Source organism: Oncorhynchus nerka, linkage group LG6 (genome assembly GCF_034236695.1).
Source record: "Oncorhynchus nerka isolate Pitt River linkage group LG6, Oner_Uvic_2.0, whole genome shotgun sequence".
NCBI classification, from domain to species: domain Eukaryota; kingdom Metazoa; phylum Chordata; class Actinopteri; order Salmoniformes; family Salmonidae; genus Oncorhynchus; species Oncorhynchus nerka.
In genome coordinates, this window is record NC_088401.1 from 33,109,699 (window position 1) to 33,127,201 (window position 17,503).

The 17,503-nt window shown below is 44.5% G+C and overlaps 1 protein-coding gene across 1 annotated transcript in view; it reads left to right on the plus strand.

Annotated features, from left to right (window-relative positions):
• Positions 1-934: 934 nt before the first annotated feature.
• The window catches only part of LOC115130378 (tyrosine-protein kinase yes), a 35,511-nt gene continuing 18,942 nt past the window's right edge, over positions 935-17,503 (plus strand). Inside the window, exons 1-4 of the mRNA XM_029661466.2 lie at positions 935-1,222; positions 12,162-12,449; positions 15,408-15,507; positions 16,024-16,122. Coding sequence (XP_029517326.1) covers positions 12,170-12,449; positions 15,408-15,507; positions 16,024-16,122 — 479 coding nt within the window. The 5' untranslated portion in view covers positions 935-1,222; positions 12,162-12,169. The remainder of the gene's footprint in view (positions 1,223-12,161; positions 12,450-15,407; positions 15,508-16,023; positions 16,123-17,503) is intronic.

Below are 17,503 nucleotides of genomic sequence, written 5' to 3' on the forward strand. Positions count from 1 at the left end.
ATATTTTGCACACTGCCTTTGACTGTCGCTGGTGGTGAGAGAGCTTTCAGTAAGCTACAACTGATAAAAAACGATTTGAGGTCCATTATGTCCCAGGACAGGCTTTGCAGTCTTGCCTTGCTGTCCATTGAAAGTCAGTTAGCTAGAAAGCTGGACTTCAAAGACTTCATCAGTGAGCACATTTCTTATATTTTAGTATTATATTTTTGTAGTATTGTACATTTTATCTTGTAAATGTGTACTGGTTTAGCAGTGTAAATATGTATAGTGCACAATGTCTGGTGTGATGTATTGTTTTATTGATGATGTAGATTATGTTTTGTTGTGATGTGTTGTTTTGTTCCTGTTTGGATCCCAGGAAGACTAGTGGCTGCCTTGGCTGCAGCCAATAGGGATCTTAATAAAATACTAAATACTAATACTTGTATTTAATTAAATGATGTATTAGGCCTCAGTGCCTCAACAGCAGCAGACAAGAAGAGTCAGTGGGGCGCCCGGTGGATTTGAAGAAGATTGGCCCTTGGCCCCTGTAGCAAAAGATGTAACCACTTCCACTCGACCACTAATACAGTAACCCGATATTAGGCGATACTGCCAGTAGATGGCGATAGAAGACCAGTTTTGGAGAGAGAATTATATTCTTCTTTAATACACAAATCCCTTTAAAGCCACACACACGGCATACAGACGCATTTTTGGTTCACAAAATTACTTCAACATTTCAATGTTTTGTTTATAGATTTATTTTTTTGTTGCTATAGTCACTTGTGTCTGTGATGATCGTCTAACGATCTCGACACCGGTCTGCAGGGTTGATATCTCCAACTGCGGCGTCATTTACTGGAATCGCGTCGGCCATGTTGTAGTGGGGGTTGATGCAAGTTTAGAGGTAGGAAGTGTAGCTACAGGAACTGGGTTAGCCTACTTTTGGTGACTTATTTTGTCATGTCGCTGGATACATTCAGCTGGGGTTTTATTCATTAAGGCGTTCTGTCTGTGTCAACCCCTCTAATCGTTTAATTTCTTCATCCTTCGTTTTGCTTTGATTTAACTTCATTGTTATTTCATTCACCGAGCACAAAAACGATTGAGAAAGACCTGTGTTGGAGTGAGGCGGGATGGGGGCGACTGTGATTTCCATGTTGGAATACTAGCTGATTTTTCGTCGAACCCAGAAATACATTGGAAATACAAACGACACAACATCGTGAATTTCTAAAAGGTAAGATTTTTTAAATGAGAAAAATAAGTTGACAATCCAATAGCCCAATGATGGGCCCCACCAGTCCTCTGGTAGGATCGATTTTCCAGAGCATTGTCTGCATATATTTGTTCTGACCCGAAGAATTGCGGTAAATATAGTCTATTATTAAAGATCCATTCAATTCGTATAAAGTGTTGAGTTCAAATATGTTTTGAGACCAACATAGACCTACTGTAGTTCACTCTCTCTGATGTGAGCCTGTAGACTAATTGAAGTTTTAAATGTAGGTTACGGCTTTAACGTCCCCAAAGACAGCATTGTATTTAACGTCTTATATATAAGATGTTAAGTGAAATAATTCATTTCTCAAACACTGACAAACAATTGTTTCTTGTTGGACAATCAAGCTAGTCCAGTTTGCTGGATGGTAGTGTCCGATAACGCAAGACGGCTGTTCCAATACGGAACACATGGAACAGCTAGCTGAAGTAGCAACACTAGCATTGTCTGGACTCTCACCACATGGCCTTGGTCAATTGTAACACATCATATTCCTGATAGTCGCTACTAGTTAATTGAGATAAAGCAACTTAACTGTGTGTTATGGAATGTGATTGTGGTTAGCTGAAGAATGTGCATCTGCAGGCTACACGTAGCCCATGATTGCCAGTACTGAGCGTAAAATAAATGACCTCAAATGATATTTACTTATAGGCCTACAGTAGTAATCCCTGAATACATAGGTTATTTTGGTAGAAGGGGCTAGAGTACCAACCTCGTAAAAACTTATCAACTCCACACCACGTTACAAAATATCTGAGGCATATGCTTGAGTTTGTTAATAATAACACTTACACATCCGATGTTTTGGAGTGGTGTCAGTTAATAGGAGAGAACTACGGACTGACTAGTGTTGCTGGGACTAAACCACTGTGTCTAAAAGTTCCAAGGCCTTTAAGCATTGTAATGTCTACGGTTGGCCTCGGGATTCAACCTAGACAAGCCCCAAGTGTGACCCCCTAGGCTAGAACATAAATCAAATCACATTTTATTTGTCACATACACATGGATAGCAGATGTTAATGCGAGTGTAGCGAAATGCTTGTGCTTCTAGTTCCAACAGTGCAGTAATATCTAACAAGTAATCTTAACAATTCCCCGGCAACAACCTAATACACACATCTAAAGGGATGAATGAGAAAATGTACATATAAATATATAGATGAGCGATGGCTGAGTGGCATAGACAAGGTGCAACAGATGGTATAAAATACAGTATTGTCATGTGATATGAGTAATGTAAGATATGTAAAACATTATTAAAGTGACATTATTTTGAGTGGCATTGTATAAAGTGACTAGTGATCCATTTATTAAAGTGGCCAGTGTAGGCAGCAGCCTCTGAGTTAGTGATGGCTGTTTAGCAGTCTGATGGCCTTGAGATAGAAGCTGTTTTTCAGTCTCTCGGTCCCAGCTTTGATGCACCTGTACTGACCTCGCCTTCTGGATGGTAGCGGTGTGAACAGGCAGTGGCTCAGGTGGTTGATGTCCTTGATGATCTTTTTGGCCTTCCTGTGACATCGGGTGCTCTAGGTGTCATAGAGGGCACACAGTAAAAATAATTGTTAGTTTAACTTTGATAGAGTTGAATTAAAACACTGTTTTAGAAAACAACATTTGTTCCCAGTCTACATAGTGTTAAAGTTACTCTACAGGTAGTGTCACATTTTCATTCCACTGAATTGAGTTGAATTTACACTGCAATGACTGCATAATTTTACACTCCGATTGAATTCCGACACGAGTTCATTGACTCCTCATAATGTTGAAAATACTAATCCTGGGTTAATATAAGTCAACACTGTAATTTTTACACCAACTTTTTTACTGTGCCGGTAGTTTGCCCCCGGTGATGCGTTGTGCAGACCGCACCACCCTCTGGAGAGCCTTGCGGTTGAGGGCATTGCAGTTGCCGTACCAGGCTACGATACAGCCCGACAGGATGCTCTCGATTGTGCACCTGTAAAAGTTTGTGAGGGTTTTAGGTGACAAGCCACATTTCTTCATCCTCCTGAGGTTGAAGAAATGTCTGTGTGGGTGGACCCTTTCAGTTTGTCTGTGATGTGTACGCCTAGGAACTTAACTTTCCACCTTGTCCACTGTTGTCCCTTTGATGTAGATAGTGGGGGTGCTCCCTCTGCTGTTTCCTGAAGTCCACAATCATCTCCTTTTTTTATGTTGAGTGAGAGGTTGTTTTCCTGACACCACACTCCAAGTGCCCTCACAATCTCCCTGTAGGCTGTCTCGCCGTTGTTGGTAATCAAGCCCACTACTGTTGTGTCGTCTGCAAACTTGATGATTGCGTTGGAGGCGTGCATGGTCAAACAGTCGTGGGTGAACAGGGAGTACAGGAGGGGGCTGAGCAAGCACCCTTGTGGGGTCTCAGTGTTGAGGGTCAGCGAAGTGGAGATATTGTTTCCTACCTTCACCACCTTGGGGTGGGCGGCCCGTCAAAGTCCAGGACTCAATTGCACAGGGCAGGTTTGGGACCAAGGACCTCCAGCTTAATGATGAGCTTGGAGGGTACTATGGTGTTGAATGCTGAGTTGTAGTCAATGAAAGGCATGCTTACATTGGTATTCCTTTTGTCCAGATGGGATAGGGCAGTGTGATGGCGATTGTGTCGTCTGTGGACCTGTTGGGGCGGATTACAGACAACGCCATCACACTGGACAAAAGGAATATGTACAAAGAAAGCGATGAACCAACCATGGCTGATCTTGGATGCATTAAGCCGAGTGGGGTCATGTTTTGTACCAACATTAGCCTGTTTGTCAGCTTAATGTCCACTAGTATTCACTGGAGTTGGTACTTGTGTTGCTCTGTGATATCGGTTGCACTTAATGTTATGGTATAGAAATGACCAGGTATTTAGGCTACGAAGAAACAGGAGTGTAACCTCACAATAATAACATATGCCTTAAGAAAAATTCCAAGCCACTGTGATTGAAGAATGAGAACGTCTCTCTCTTACAGTAGGTCATGACTGGAGATACATGGCTGGCTCTCATTCTCTAGACCAGGGGTATTCAACTCTTACCCTATGAGGTCCGGAGCCTGCTGTTTTTCTGTTCTACCTGATAAATAATTGCACCCACCTGGTGTCCCAGGTCTAAATCAGTCCCTGATTTTAGAGGGGAACAATGAAAAAACGCAGTGGAACTGATTTCTAGGTCCAGAGTTGAGTTTGAGGGCTCTAGACAGTCAGTGGGAATGTAGGACAATTCATGCCCTACGCCTGTGCCTTGAAGCCAGAATCTCACTTGGATCTGGGACAGATAGTGTATATTGAAGAGTTGAGGAGCATGTGGAAGACGTTCTGTGAGCTGTTGGTAAAAGTTGGGCAATGGCAGAGCTGGGCCATATGTACTAGGGAGGGGGGGCTGAAATTGGGAGGGACTACCTGAACTTCAATAAAAGATGCCATAATTTTTGTTCCACTATGTTTTGCTACTGTGTACACTGAAAGATATGACCCTTGTCCTTGGTGATTCCATGGTAGTGTCTGTCTGTTTTGTCTAAGTATAACAGAGAGATAATTTTCAAGTGTGGAACCATTGAAATTGAGTGAACTCACACCAGGGAGACTATTTTTGAAGTATATAGCATAGGATATCTTATTAGCCCTACTGCAGTACCACAGTTGTGTACATTGGTGTGACAGAGCGCACACAGTGTGTGAAGGAATGCTTAGTAATGGTGAGGTCACTGAAGTTACCACATCACACATTGGCACTCATGGCAACCCCTGAGTGAGAAGTAGGCGTTGATAGTTTAAACCGCCTCTCTCTGACTTACTGTGGTCACCTCCCGCTACTAAAATAGCTCCTGCACACTCGTGTGAACTCCTGCCTTTAGGTTGTCCTCCAGGGCCAGCCTTATAGAATGAGTCCTGTGTCTACTGTCGAGCCTGAGACAAGGCTATGAGTAAAGCTTCAGCTAACCCATGTGTTGGCAGACACGTAGCCAGGTATTCTGTGAGGCTGGCAGCCTGGTACAGCTCCAGAGGTGGAGAGATGTCTTGCCAACAGTAGGCTAGGTGGTGTTTGAACAGAGTAACACGTCCTTAATCATCACAGCAACATTTTCTACTGCTTCTTGCTTTAAAATTCATGTAAGGCCTAGTCTCACATGCCACACTTGTAAGAGACTACATTAGGCCTAATTCTGTATTCATGCTGATAGACTATGGTATCAAAGCAACGTGATGTTTCAACTTCCTTCCTTTTCATATTTATTGAAGCTACAGTAGCAATAGGCATATACTCTTTGATATTGTACAACTGCACTTTCCCATGGGCAGTGTAACCCTTACTTCGTCTTCCTCCAATGGCATCTGTTGGCAGTTTTACGCATGGTAAAGCCTTCCCTGTCTACAGTCTTGGTGTCAGTTGCTAACAGCTGTCCACGTCGAGGGTGGGGCTTACTCACAGACCCCTAGTTGCTGTGGAAACTCCCAGCATCAAACCGTAGGGATAGTTCTCCTTGCGTAACAATGTGCCAATCAATGTCTCTGTTACTAACTGATATTTAGCCGTGTCTGCATGTTATTTCACCTGCAGCTTTCATTTATGTCAGGCGTCCGTTTTATGTCTAAGTTACCCTGTTTGGTAACAACAACCATGTCTCAGCAGTTCCAGAACCACAGGGTTGACTGATATCCATCAGCTAACCAGTTGTAGCCTGTTTTCTTTCCCACTCCTTGTCTCCATGTCTATCTCCCTCGTAGGAGGAGCAAATAGAGGTCTGTTGGCTGTACTGAGTGTGTGTGTATTCATCGATGAGTTTCCGTAGCGTGCACATGTCTTTGTGTGTGTGCAAGTGCGCTGGTGTGTAGGCTATCATATGTGCTTGCGTTTTTTTTGTTGTGTGTGTGTGCGTGTTTCTGCCTGCCTGCATTCCTCTCAGTGAAAGTTACAGCAGGTGGTCTGGAACACAAAGGCCCGGCGGAAGGACGTCCGGGCCAGAGGGATCTGTTCATTTCTCACTGATCATCCCAGCACTCCCTCCATTTCAGTATAGGGGATTGATGTCCCTCTTCCCTATGAACTCTAGCCTGGGTGCCAGTCTGTTTCTGCTCTCTTGACAGTTCCACGAGGAGTTGTCATGCCAAACAATGACAGCAATTGACTTGGCAAAAACACAGTCCTAGATCTGGACTCAGACCTGTTTATCAGGCCAGTCCTCAAACAGCTCTACCTGCTGCTCTATCATGCCATTTTCAGCAGGATGGACTGAATCCTAAGTAAAATGTTCACTTTGTAGTCATGCATTGATGACGTGGAAGTTACGATTCACCCCAATGTGATCAACTTGTCGAGCGGAAGTCTGATGCAGACTCCAGAGTAGGGTGAAGTTGCCTAGATGCTGATCTTGGGTCAGTTTTCCCCACTATGGTTAAGGTTATGATTTGGGGAGGGGAAGCTGATCCTAGATCTGTACCTAGGGGAAACGTCACCCCAGAGCCAGAACTCCACTCTCCAGGCTGTTTCAGCCCAGGGCCTTTCTGTGGAATTCCCAGTTCTCTCCAACTCAGTCAGGAGAGGAATGGGCCAGGGTGTAGGATACAATACACAGAACCGTTTACTATAGTTCAGTTTTGCCATGTTCAGCAGAATAAGAGAAGACATCTCATTCTGATTGAATGCAGTTTTTGATACTGTTGGACATTCTCTACAGAAAGATTCAGATTCTGAGATTTAGAGAAAGCACATCAAATCCCTTTGTGCAAACTGACTATGGAAGTGTATTCTCCTCTGTTTTGATGTGGATTTGGGGTGGCAATTTATTTTTAATCCTCTACAATTGAAACTTTCATTGCGTGACTAGAATCTTTATTGGTATGCATCCAAAGATAACTGGAGTAAAGTGAACTGAATAACACAGTGCAGACTACCAACTGATTTAAATCTATACAGCTTTAAATAATAGCCCCTAGCTATGTTACCTCCTCTCCAGCCCTGACCCACCAATCTGGGCTGACCTTTGGGATCACACTGAAGGGTCCCACTTGGGCCCTTTAATCTTATGTGTTCTGTGAGGCCTGAGCCCTAGGTAAAGTGAGCACACCAGGGGTGTGGAGGTCAAGGATCAGAGGTCAAGGAGCCTCAGGTGGAGGTGTAACTTCGGGTCCCTCTGGAATGTATGATCTAGGATCAGCGTCCCCTCCCCAATCCTTAGTGGGGGGAAATGAAAAACTGACCCAAGTTCAGCGTATAGGGGCAACTTCACCCTACACCAGCTATAGCATTCCAAATATACTAGGGTTAAGTCAGTGCCACAAGATCCCTATGCAAAGCAGGTCTATACTTTTGAGGACAAAATGTGTAGATTTTTCCTCCGCCTGCTACATAGCGTGGTATTTGCTGTCTTTAGCTGTCTTTTGATTCCTGACTCTTTCGCTGTCTCAAATCACAAATGCTTTTGATTTAGACAGACGGAACTATGCACAAACTTTGACCTAGTTTTGAAAGGACACTTCTATTTCAGCATCATCTAATGGACTGTAATGAAACAACTCCTGAGAAGTCTTGAGTTTCTCCCTAATAAGACAAGACAACACCTATGGTGTGCATTTCCACCGTCTCTCGCTCTGGCTTCGCTCTCTCGCTCTGGATTCGCTCTCTCGCTCTGGATTCGTTCTCTCGCTCTGGCTTCGCTCTCTCGCTCTGGCTTCGCTCTCTCGCTCTGGCTTCGCTCTCTCGCTCTGGCTTCGCTCTCTCGCTCTGGCTTCGCTCTCTCGCTCTGGCTTCGCTCTCGATCTGCTCTGGCTTCGCTCTCTCGATCTGCTCTGGCTTTGCTCTCTCGCTCTGCTCTGGCTTTGCTCTCTCGCTCTGCTCTGGCTTTGCTCTCTCGCTCTGCTCTGGCTTTGCTCTCTCGCTCTGCTCTGGCTTTGCTCTCTCGCTCTGCTCTGGCTTTGCTCTCTCGCTCTGCTCTGGCTTTGCTCTCTCGCTCTGGCTTTGCTCTCTCGCTCTGCTCTGGCTTTGCTCTCTCGCTCTGCTCTGGCTTTGCTCTCTCGCTCTGGCTTTGCTCTCTCGATCTGCTCTGGCTTTGCTCTCTCGCTCTGCTCTGGCTTTGCTCTCTCGCTCTGCTCTGGCTTTGCTCTCTCGCTCTGCTCTGGCTTTGCTCTCTCGCTCTGCTCTGGCTTTGCTCTCTCGCTCTGCTCTGGCTTTGCTCTCTCGCTCTGCTCTGGCTTTGCTCTCTCGCTCTGCTCTGGCTTTGCTCTCTCGCTCTGCTCTGGCTTTGCTCTCTCGCTCTGCTCTGGCTTTGCTCTCTCGCTCTGCTCTGGCTTTGCTCTCTCGCTCTGCTCTGGCTTTGCTCTGCTCTGGCTTCGCTCTGGCTTCACTCACGCTCTCGCTCTGGCTTCACTCACGCTCTCGCTCTGGCTTCACGCTCTTGCTCTGGCTCCTCTCTCGCTCTGGCTTCACGCTCTTGCTCTGGCTTCTCTCGCTCTGGCTTCACGCTCTTGCTCTGGCTCCTCTCTCTCTCTCTCTCTCTCTCTCGCATGCTCGTTCTCTGCCTCCTCTCGCTCGCTCTCTGTGTGGCTTTTCTCAGCTGGCTCTTCTCTGTGCTGACAGTCACCCATGTGAAAGGATTTGGCACAATGTCCCATTCCCAGCCTGTCTCTCTTTGATACACACACAAATACTAATGTCATTTTATCTCTACATTCATAGCAAATGTCTCTCCCTCCCGCTTTGCCATGCAATGGAGTTTTGCTTCGCTTATCGGCATTTGTGTAAGAGGCAGGGCTATAGGGATTAGTGTGTGGGTGAAAGAATGACACGAGATGAAAAACAATCACTTGTAATACTGTACTTGGCCTATTCATGGCAATATGAACCTGCTTCAGTCCCCCCATTTACTTAGGATAGGATAAGTGTTATGCTTAGGCCATGGCAGGTCAGTGAAGGGGCTTTTAAAACGGCACTGGTGTGAATGCTTGGATCATAAGATCATGTTTCCCTCCTCTGCTATCTGTTTATATAAATGCACCAGAGGAACGTGTGTGTGTGTGTGTGTGTGTGTGTGTGTGTGTGTGTGTGTGTGTGTGTGTGTACACACACAGTCGGGTGCTGCTGAATATACACTGCCTCTCCAACTTTACATATCTGTGTCACTGCCAGCCCGAAACCAATCCAGTCCGTTTCCTCTGAGAGACGGAGGTCATTATACACTGAGTATATTACTTTCCTAATATTGAGTTGTGCCCTCTGAACAGCTTCAGTTAGCCAGGGCATGGACTCTACATGGTGTCCAAAGAGTTCCACAGAGATGCTGGCCCATGTTGACTCCAATGCTTCCCACAGTTGTGTCAAGTTGGCTGGATGACCTTTTGGGTGGTGGACTATTGTTGATGCACACGGGAAACTGTTGAGCGTGAAAAATCCAGCAGCGTTGCAGTTCTTGTCACAAACCGGTGTACCTGGTGCCTACAACCATACCCCGTTCAAAGGCACTTAAATATTTAGTCTTTACCGTTCACACACTGAATGGCACACGCACGCAATCCATGTCTCAATTGTCTTAAAGGTTAATTAAGGATTTTTAAGCCATCTCCCCTTCATCTACACTGATTTTGAAAGGAGATTTAACAAGTGACCTCAATAAGGGATCATAGCTTTCACCTGCTCAGTCTATGTCATGGAAAGAGCAGGTGGTCTTAATGTTTTGTATACTCAGTGTATGACTATATGACCAAATGTGACGTAAGGGCAGAGTTGGCGAATGCTTAACTGTGTTTTGTTGAGAGACACATAAATCCTAGAACAGATGGTCTGTTTTATTGAGATGTCGCAAAAGCTGGGCAGGCTGCAGCTATATGACCAGGATGTAGGCCTGGAACTGTGCTTTTATGGTGTGGCAAGTTAAGCGCTGACCCTGAGTCTCTGGGCCACTTCATTCTGGTGGTGAACTTCAAACCCCACAGTCAACCAACCCAACCTCTCTTACCCTCCAAGGAGACCAGCATACCATCTCAAGTTAAAGGGGAGAGTGGGTTAGACTCCCTTAAAGTGAGGGCTGGATCCATATTCATGTGGCTTGACAAGAATGTCTTGGCCTCCGATCTGAACATCTGAGATTATATTTATATGAACCGTATCTTCCTTTTCATTCCTTTTAAAATCTCATTTGACTTAATGTAGGCCTATTACCTACGACTGACCACTCTTAAATCAGTTTTATAAGAGATCTATCAACACGCCATAGCATGAAATGTATTCCGTGTACAATTTTTATTTGAGCAAAATGCCCTGATTTCTTGTGAAGTCCTCTTGCGGTTTGCCCCCGTTTTTTGTTGTTTTACTTGGGAACTCGGCAGCTGAAAAACTCAGTGAACTTCTGCCATTCCCCTTTTCTCTGTCTCTGTCTACTAAGACCAGTGTTTCGCAGTCATAGGGATGCAAAATTCTGTTAACTTTCCCCCCAAATTCCCAGGTTTTCCAGAAAGCTCAGATTGAATATTGCTGTGGTCAGGAGGGAATGAGCAGGACATTTTGGGGAACATGTGTCCGTAGAAGTCTCCGGGACGTTGCTAACTCACAGGTCCCTCAGGTGGTCGGTTCAAACTGATTTTAGTCAACTCAAGTGTAAATCGAAGTTCTCCTCCAAAGTTATGAATTCATCACACCTTGTTTGCCAGCCCCTAGTTCCCTTGACAGCCATTCGTAGTTTGCAAGCAAGCCGAGCTTGAGATTTCGAAGAAGGTTCACAATTTCGTAGAAGTCTAGCCCACCCCCCTGGTAAAGAAAACGATTGAGAGTCATGGCTGTAACCCTCTCAGTCTAGGGCAGCTGTTTCCAGATCAGTCAAAACATCCCCTGACTGGAGCATATTTACGTGGCCTTCTCGTCACAAAGGGAATACCTCGGGGTAACACTGGCCAATTCTGTTGAGAGGGAAGAATGAGAACAATGCAGATGGTGAACACGTCAGTATAAAAGTGTTGCTTTTTCGGGACAATGGTTTGACCTAAGAGTTGCTGGTGATTTTAAGGCATGCGTGCCGATTCTTCACCCTTCTCCCGAAGTATGTAGTCTACTTGCACACTTTCTTGCATGGGTTGAGGCAAGGTGGAAACTCTCTCTCCTGCCAATGCTTGCACCAATCCTATGCCTTTAAATCCATGATGGGGAGTGTGCAAGTGCACACTTCGAGAGAATTGGGACATAACCTAATGTAATTTGTTTTTAAATGGCTGGTGACTATGTGTTGCAACCATTATTGTGAAGGTTTGACCCACAAAAAAAGCAGCAAATGTTTTTTCTTACTATTTGCAACAGCATGGCTTTTCATCTGCTGTCAGTTGGATATTCATATAATGAACATGTTATCTCCTAAAGTCATACAGATAAACACAACAGCTCTAAACCCACTTATAAAATGTTTAGACTGTCGACCAGTATAACACGATGTATGTACTTTGCATAGGATACACTAGACTAGTTATGTTATATGTGAATGATTGAACCAGGTCACGGTTTTTGATTATGACCGCGAGTGACACTCTACAACCAAATAATTTCAGATCAGATTTAGGATTTTTGTCCAAGATATACAGCACATGTACTCATGGCTTTAGCCATAAAATAAAAGTACATCATATAGTTTGACGACAATTTATTTTTATTATTATTATTTTTACAAATGTACATTTTTATAGACAATTCTCTAGGTTGTGGCTACAGTGGTAGTCGACGTCTCATTAATGGAATCCTTCTAACCAGTCTGTATGCTGTAATTCTTAATCATTTGTAAGCTTAGACTGTGTGGGGGGAAGCTATCACATCTATGCCAACGGTGACTGACACAGGAGTGAATATTCAGGCCTGTACTGTCCTGTGGATTTTTTTCAGTCCTGTCCTGAAACTAAGCTCTTAACTTTGTTTCTCTCCAGACTTGACCATGGGCTGCATCAAGAGCAAAGAGGACAAGGGGCCTACCATGAAGTACCGCCCGGATAACGCTCCAGTCTCAGATGTCATCGGCCCCCACGTGGGCCACTACGGGCCCGACCCCACCCAGCTGCAGCAGAACCAGCCGTCCTCCACGGGGCCCGCTGCAGGTTTCAACCCCCACGCCATCACCCCCTTCGGAGGAGCTTCCTCCATCATGACCCCCTTCGGAGGGGCTTCCACCTCCTTCTCCGGTGCTCTACCCGGCACGTTCCCCGGTGCCGTCTCAGGTGAGACTTGCCTATATTATCCACACGATCCTAACTTGAGATCTTCAAGCATAGCCTACATAAAAATGTTTGCGCAAATCACACGTTGACATCCAATGGATGATTTGTGCGATGCGTTTGTGTGCGTGTAGATTTCAAGTGTGGATTTCCTTACGCACCTGTATGCCTTTCTATCGTAACTACAATAAAGCAGAAGGTGGGCGATAAAAGATTCCGGATTGGCACACATTCAACATCTGTATTGGGGTTGACATCCAAGCATTATACTCCGATTTTTACCTCAACATAGTGTGAAATAGACACAAACAATAGCCTAAATGTCTGCAAATTTACTTGGCATTTCCATTGTTTTGGTCTAGTGCCATTGTCCTCTTAACCGCATCGATACTATATAAGTACTCTAAAGTTTGCCATTTGAAACTTCTTCTATAGTTCCTTCACAAGGACCCATATGCTTATTCCCCACAACAGAATAGCTGCTGATCTGACAACTCCAATATCTGGAGTCACTCCAAAGTCCACCTGCCATTGCATTTCAAATCCAGTGGTCTCTCACCATTTCCTTCTTAAGGCGTCAGCATGCTTCAGTTTGGCTGGCGCCTAGCTTAACTCGGCTAGCCGAACCGAATGAGTATGCTGGCATACCTTTGCTTGAAAAATGAGAAAAAAGCAGCAATAATACTGTTTGTCCATTTTGAGATGCCATAGCCAGTATACACTTCCTCAAAGTAGTCAGAATGACTCTAAGATAACTCAAGAAATCTGTCATTAATTTTGACAAAGAGATCTTTTACATCTAACTAAGCTGTTTGGTGCAGTATTTTTCAATGAACAAATGTGCATGAAAATGAGTTCTTCTTGACTTTAATGAAGAATCCCTACTGTTGACCAATCACTGATGAAGGGGCGTAGACTTCGGCTTGCCTCCAGGAAAGAATTTGTGTGTTTGAACAGACAAAAAACCCTCACTGAATAAAAAAATGACCAAAAGCATCACAAAATGTCGTCATATAATATATGCACCAACTCTACCAAACTGCCGTTTGGGACACATCCTATGACACCCCCCATGGGGAGCTCATATTCATCGTACCCACTGCTGAACAACCAAGCTGCCAAAACCAATCCCATCATCTGGCCCAGGAACTCAATACCGTTCCACTGTTTCGGCTCGGAAGCACGCAGATGCCTTAAGATGTCCTTCAATCACGTTGTCCATAGGTGTCATTCGCAACAAATCAACAACGATTCATTTTCAAAGGTGGCAGGGAGACTAATCAATCTGATAAAGTCCCAAAGAGCAGTGAGATGAGATTGAGCTCCACTGTTTAGGTGGGATTAGGTTTGTAATCCCCCTCTTTGTTGGATTATCTGCTCGTGTGTGTGTGTAGGGGGGGGGGGAGTTACAGGGAACGGTATTGAGTTCCTGGACCAGATAATGGGATTGGTTTTGGCAGCTTGGTTGTTCAGCAATGGGTATGATGAATATGAGCTCCCCATGAGGGGTGTCATAGGGAAGTGGGTGCCATTTGGGACACATCCTATGTCAGTGTTTCCCAAAAACGCCTGATTTCAAGCAGGTGTGCTTGTCTGGGGCCGCAACAAAAATATGTACTGTTGGGAGTGCTTGAGGACCGGAGTTGGGGAAACACTGCCCCTATGTAGTGCACTACTTTTGAGCAGAGCCCTAAGGGCACTATATAAGGTAATAGGCTGCCATTTGGGACGAACGTATAGATATTTATCCGCCAGGGCCAGGATGATAGCAGTATCGCGATACTTGTTAGAATCGTGACAAGGAAACGAAACACAAAGGGATTTAACTTCTTTAGGAAAACTGCCCTAATGTTGGAAACCAACATCATGATGTCGTCATCCAGAGTCACATGTATTTATTTCCAAAGCTATAGCACGCTCTGTTTCATGGTACTGTAATGGTCACAGCCCTATTATCCACACAATCTGCCGTGTCTATTCTCTGCCCAGTAAGCAGAATAGTTTACAGTGTATTTATTGACGTTACGTAACTGCGAGATGAGATTGACCTGTGCCATGTTATTATTCATGTCTTGTAACGATGTTCGCTTTGCACCGAGCTGACGTAATCATTTCCTTTAAGACGCTAAGCAAGCAACTACCTTGCCGGACCGTTAAATCCGCTCCCCGACTGATTAAGACTCCCTGTCAGAACCGTACCCATCCCACTGCCATTAGTATGCCCTACACAGGGATGGACCGGGAGCAGAAATTGAAGCCTGGTCATTTCTAACACATCTCCCCATTTTTTTTTTTTCTCTCTGTCTCTTGAGGCCCCCATCATTAGCCATTATGATAAATTTTAAAAATCACACACCAAAGACCAGCCTACTGGGCTTAAGATAGACCGACCCATCTGGCATTCGCCCAAACTGCACTATGGCCGGTCTGTTTCCGGACCAACATGACATTATTTCTAATCTATATAGTGGCAATTTCTATAGAGTAGAATTACCGACAGTGAAAAATTGTTAGGGAGTGTGCAGGCTAGAGAACACAGATGCTACTCTCCCCTCACGAACATTCACACCACAGACACCAGTCAGTCACGGCCACTATGGAAACAGAACCGCCACTACAGGTCTATATTCTCTGACTCATCTTCCATTGGTCCCTTGGTCTCCTGTCATTTCAATGGGCCTGCACAGCTTTGCCGCAGAGTTTGGTACTGTGAACATTCAGCAACATTGTTTCTGTCAATCTTGGCACAAAGGTCAGCAGGTATTTATAGGAAGTCTTTGTATCTTTTAATAGGCTATTAGTAGCTCTGAATTCCTTCATATTCTAACTGGTTCTCCACCTTATCTCTGCGAGTTAGTCAACAAAAACTATTTCAGCCTCTTAAATGGACATACTGTCATGAATTTCACTTCTGCATTTAACTTGAATGTTTTATTTAATGTTTTCTGTGTCTGTATTCAGGTGGGGTTACGTTCTTTGTGGCCTTGTACGACTATGAAGCCAGAACCTCAGACGACCTGTCGTTCACAAAAGGGGACCGCTTCCAGATCATCAACAACACGTGAGTCCCCATGGGCCCTGGTCAAAAGGGATGCACCCTCCCTCTGAGAACATCATTCACCATGATCAGGGGCTTATTCCCGTAGAGTAGTGGTGTAACGATGACAGAATATCTTTAAGAACACTACCTGTTCTGTACAGTGTTCTTCCTAAATGGGTTAGATTTGTCCCCCCCCTGTTTTTTTTAGACTTTCATTTAATTAATTTAACAAAACCTTTAACATAGATGGTGCCTTAGGTCATATAACGTTCTGCTCTATAATGTAGCCTTGGTTGACTTTGTTCAATTCAAATGAATACTTTGCTGCATGCCTTAATAATATAGCAATAGAATCCATGCATAAAAGACAGCATGTACAAGCTCACTGCCAAGACACAGATAAAACAAGCATACAAGTCCCTTTCATAACCAGACTATCGTTGTACAGACATAGTAGTGCTATATCTATCTGGATGATTCTTTATATCTGTCTCTGTCTGTATCTATCTCTCTCTCTCTCTCTGTCCCCCCCTACAGAGAAGGGGACTGGTGGGAGGCGCGCTCCATCAACACAGGGAAGAAGGGTTACATCCCCAGTAACTATGTGGCACCAGCTGACTCGATCCAGGCTGAAGAGTAAGACCCTTGTCACTCATAACCTTATTTTAAGACTATCCACGGCTACAACAGCAAATAGAGCTAGCCTAATAACTGCAGCGTGACCATTACACCACACAGCTCTCGCTGGAGGCACGGTCACTAGAAGATCTCAGAGCTTCTCCTGTTCTCCTGGGTCCATATGTATCAAGTGTCTCGGGAGTAGGAGTGCTGATCTAAGATCAGGTTCCACCTGTCCAGGTGATCTTATCCATAGTGATCCAAGAGTGGGCACACGCACACAAACAGGGAAGTTGCTAAATCAACCAAAAGGTGCTGGGGCAGCCTTAAAAATGTGTCCGTTGGAGCGCTGCGATTGGTTGCCCACAATTATGGGGTGGGGCTTAGTGAAGGGTCAATTGGAGTCAAAACTAGCTACATATGGTAGCTAAACACTCAAAGAACTACAAATCCCGTCAGATCTGGCGCCAGGATAAAGTGACTAAGGGGGCAGTTGAAATCAGCGAAGGGGCTACATTTTTGGGGGTTTCTTGTGTTGGAATTATATTGAATTCTGCTAATATCACGCTATACCATAATAAACAAAGTTCAAATGCAGAGATTCCTAGATCATTGAGTGCTTGTCAAGTGACATGCTACAGATTTCGCCGTCAACCCATCTCCGTTGCGCCGTCTCAGTGTAAAATAGGAGCCTTCTAGCAGTCACAAGGACAAAGATTCAGCAGGAGGCTGTCAGGTAGAGGTGCAAATTAGTGTTGGATTTATTTACACGGTCACTGGTGTTTTCAAAGATGACAGTGATATTTGCAAATATATACAGTCCCGGTCAAAAGCTTGGACACACCTACTCATTCAAGGGTTTTTCTTTATTTTTGCTATTTTCTACATTGTAGAATAATAGTGAAGACTTCAAAACGATGAAAACACACATGGAATCATGTAGTATCCAAAAAAAGTGTTGACCTTTTTTAAAGCGTGAGTTCCAAATATCTCTAACCGTCGCCCCTGCGTGATTTTTTTTGTTTAGTTTTTGTCAGTATGCTCTCACTGTTCCAAAATGTGATTGTTACACAACAGGACAGTTATCCGCGCTGCCCTCAAACCAAGGCACGCCGCCTGCTAATTATCTATAGGCTATGTTTCAACTTGTCAATTTCAAATGATTTTCTCAAACTGTTTTAATTGGGGTGTGTTCCGCCGCCTCGTTAATTCACATAAGAAGTAGCCCATTTCACTGTTGCGGATCACTTATGTTTGAGGCTTTACTGAGCCGGCTAATCTTCTCTCTTCAACTAGAACCAAGCACTTCCCTAGTGTTTCCCCAGATCAAGTATGAAGACATTGCGCATCACTAGTCAGAACAGGCCTTGCACAAACATTTTCTGTCTGGCATTTGCAT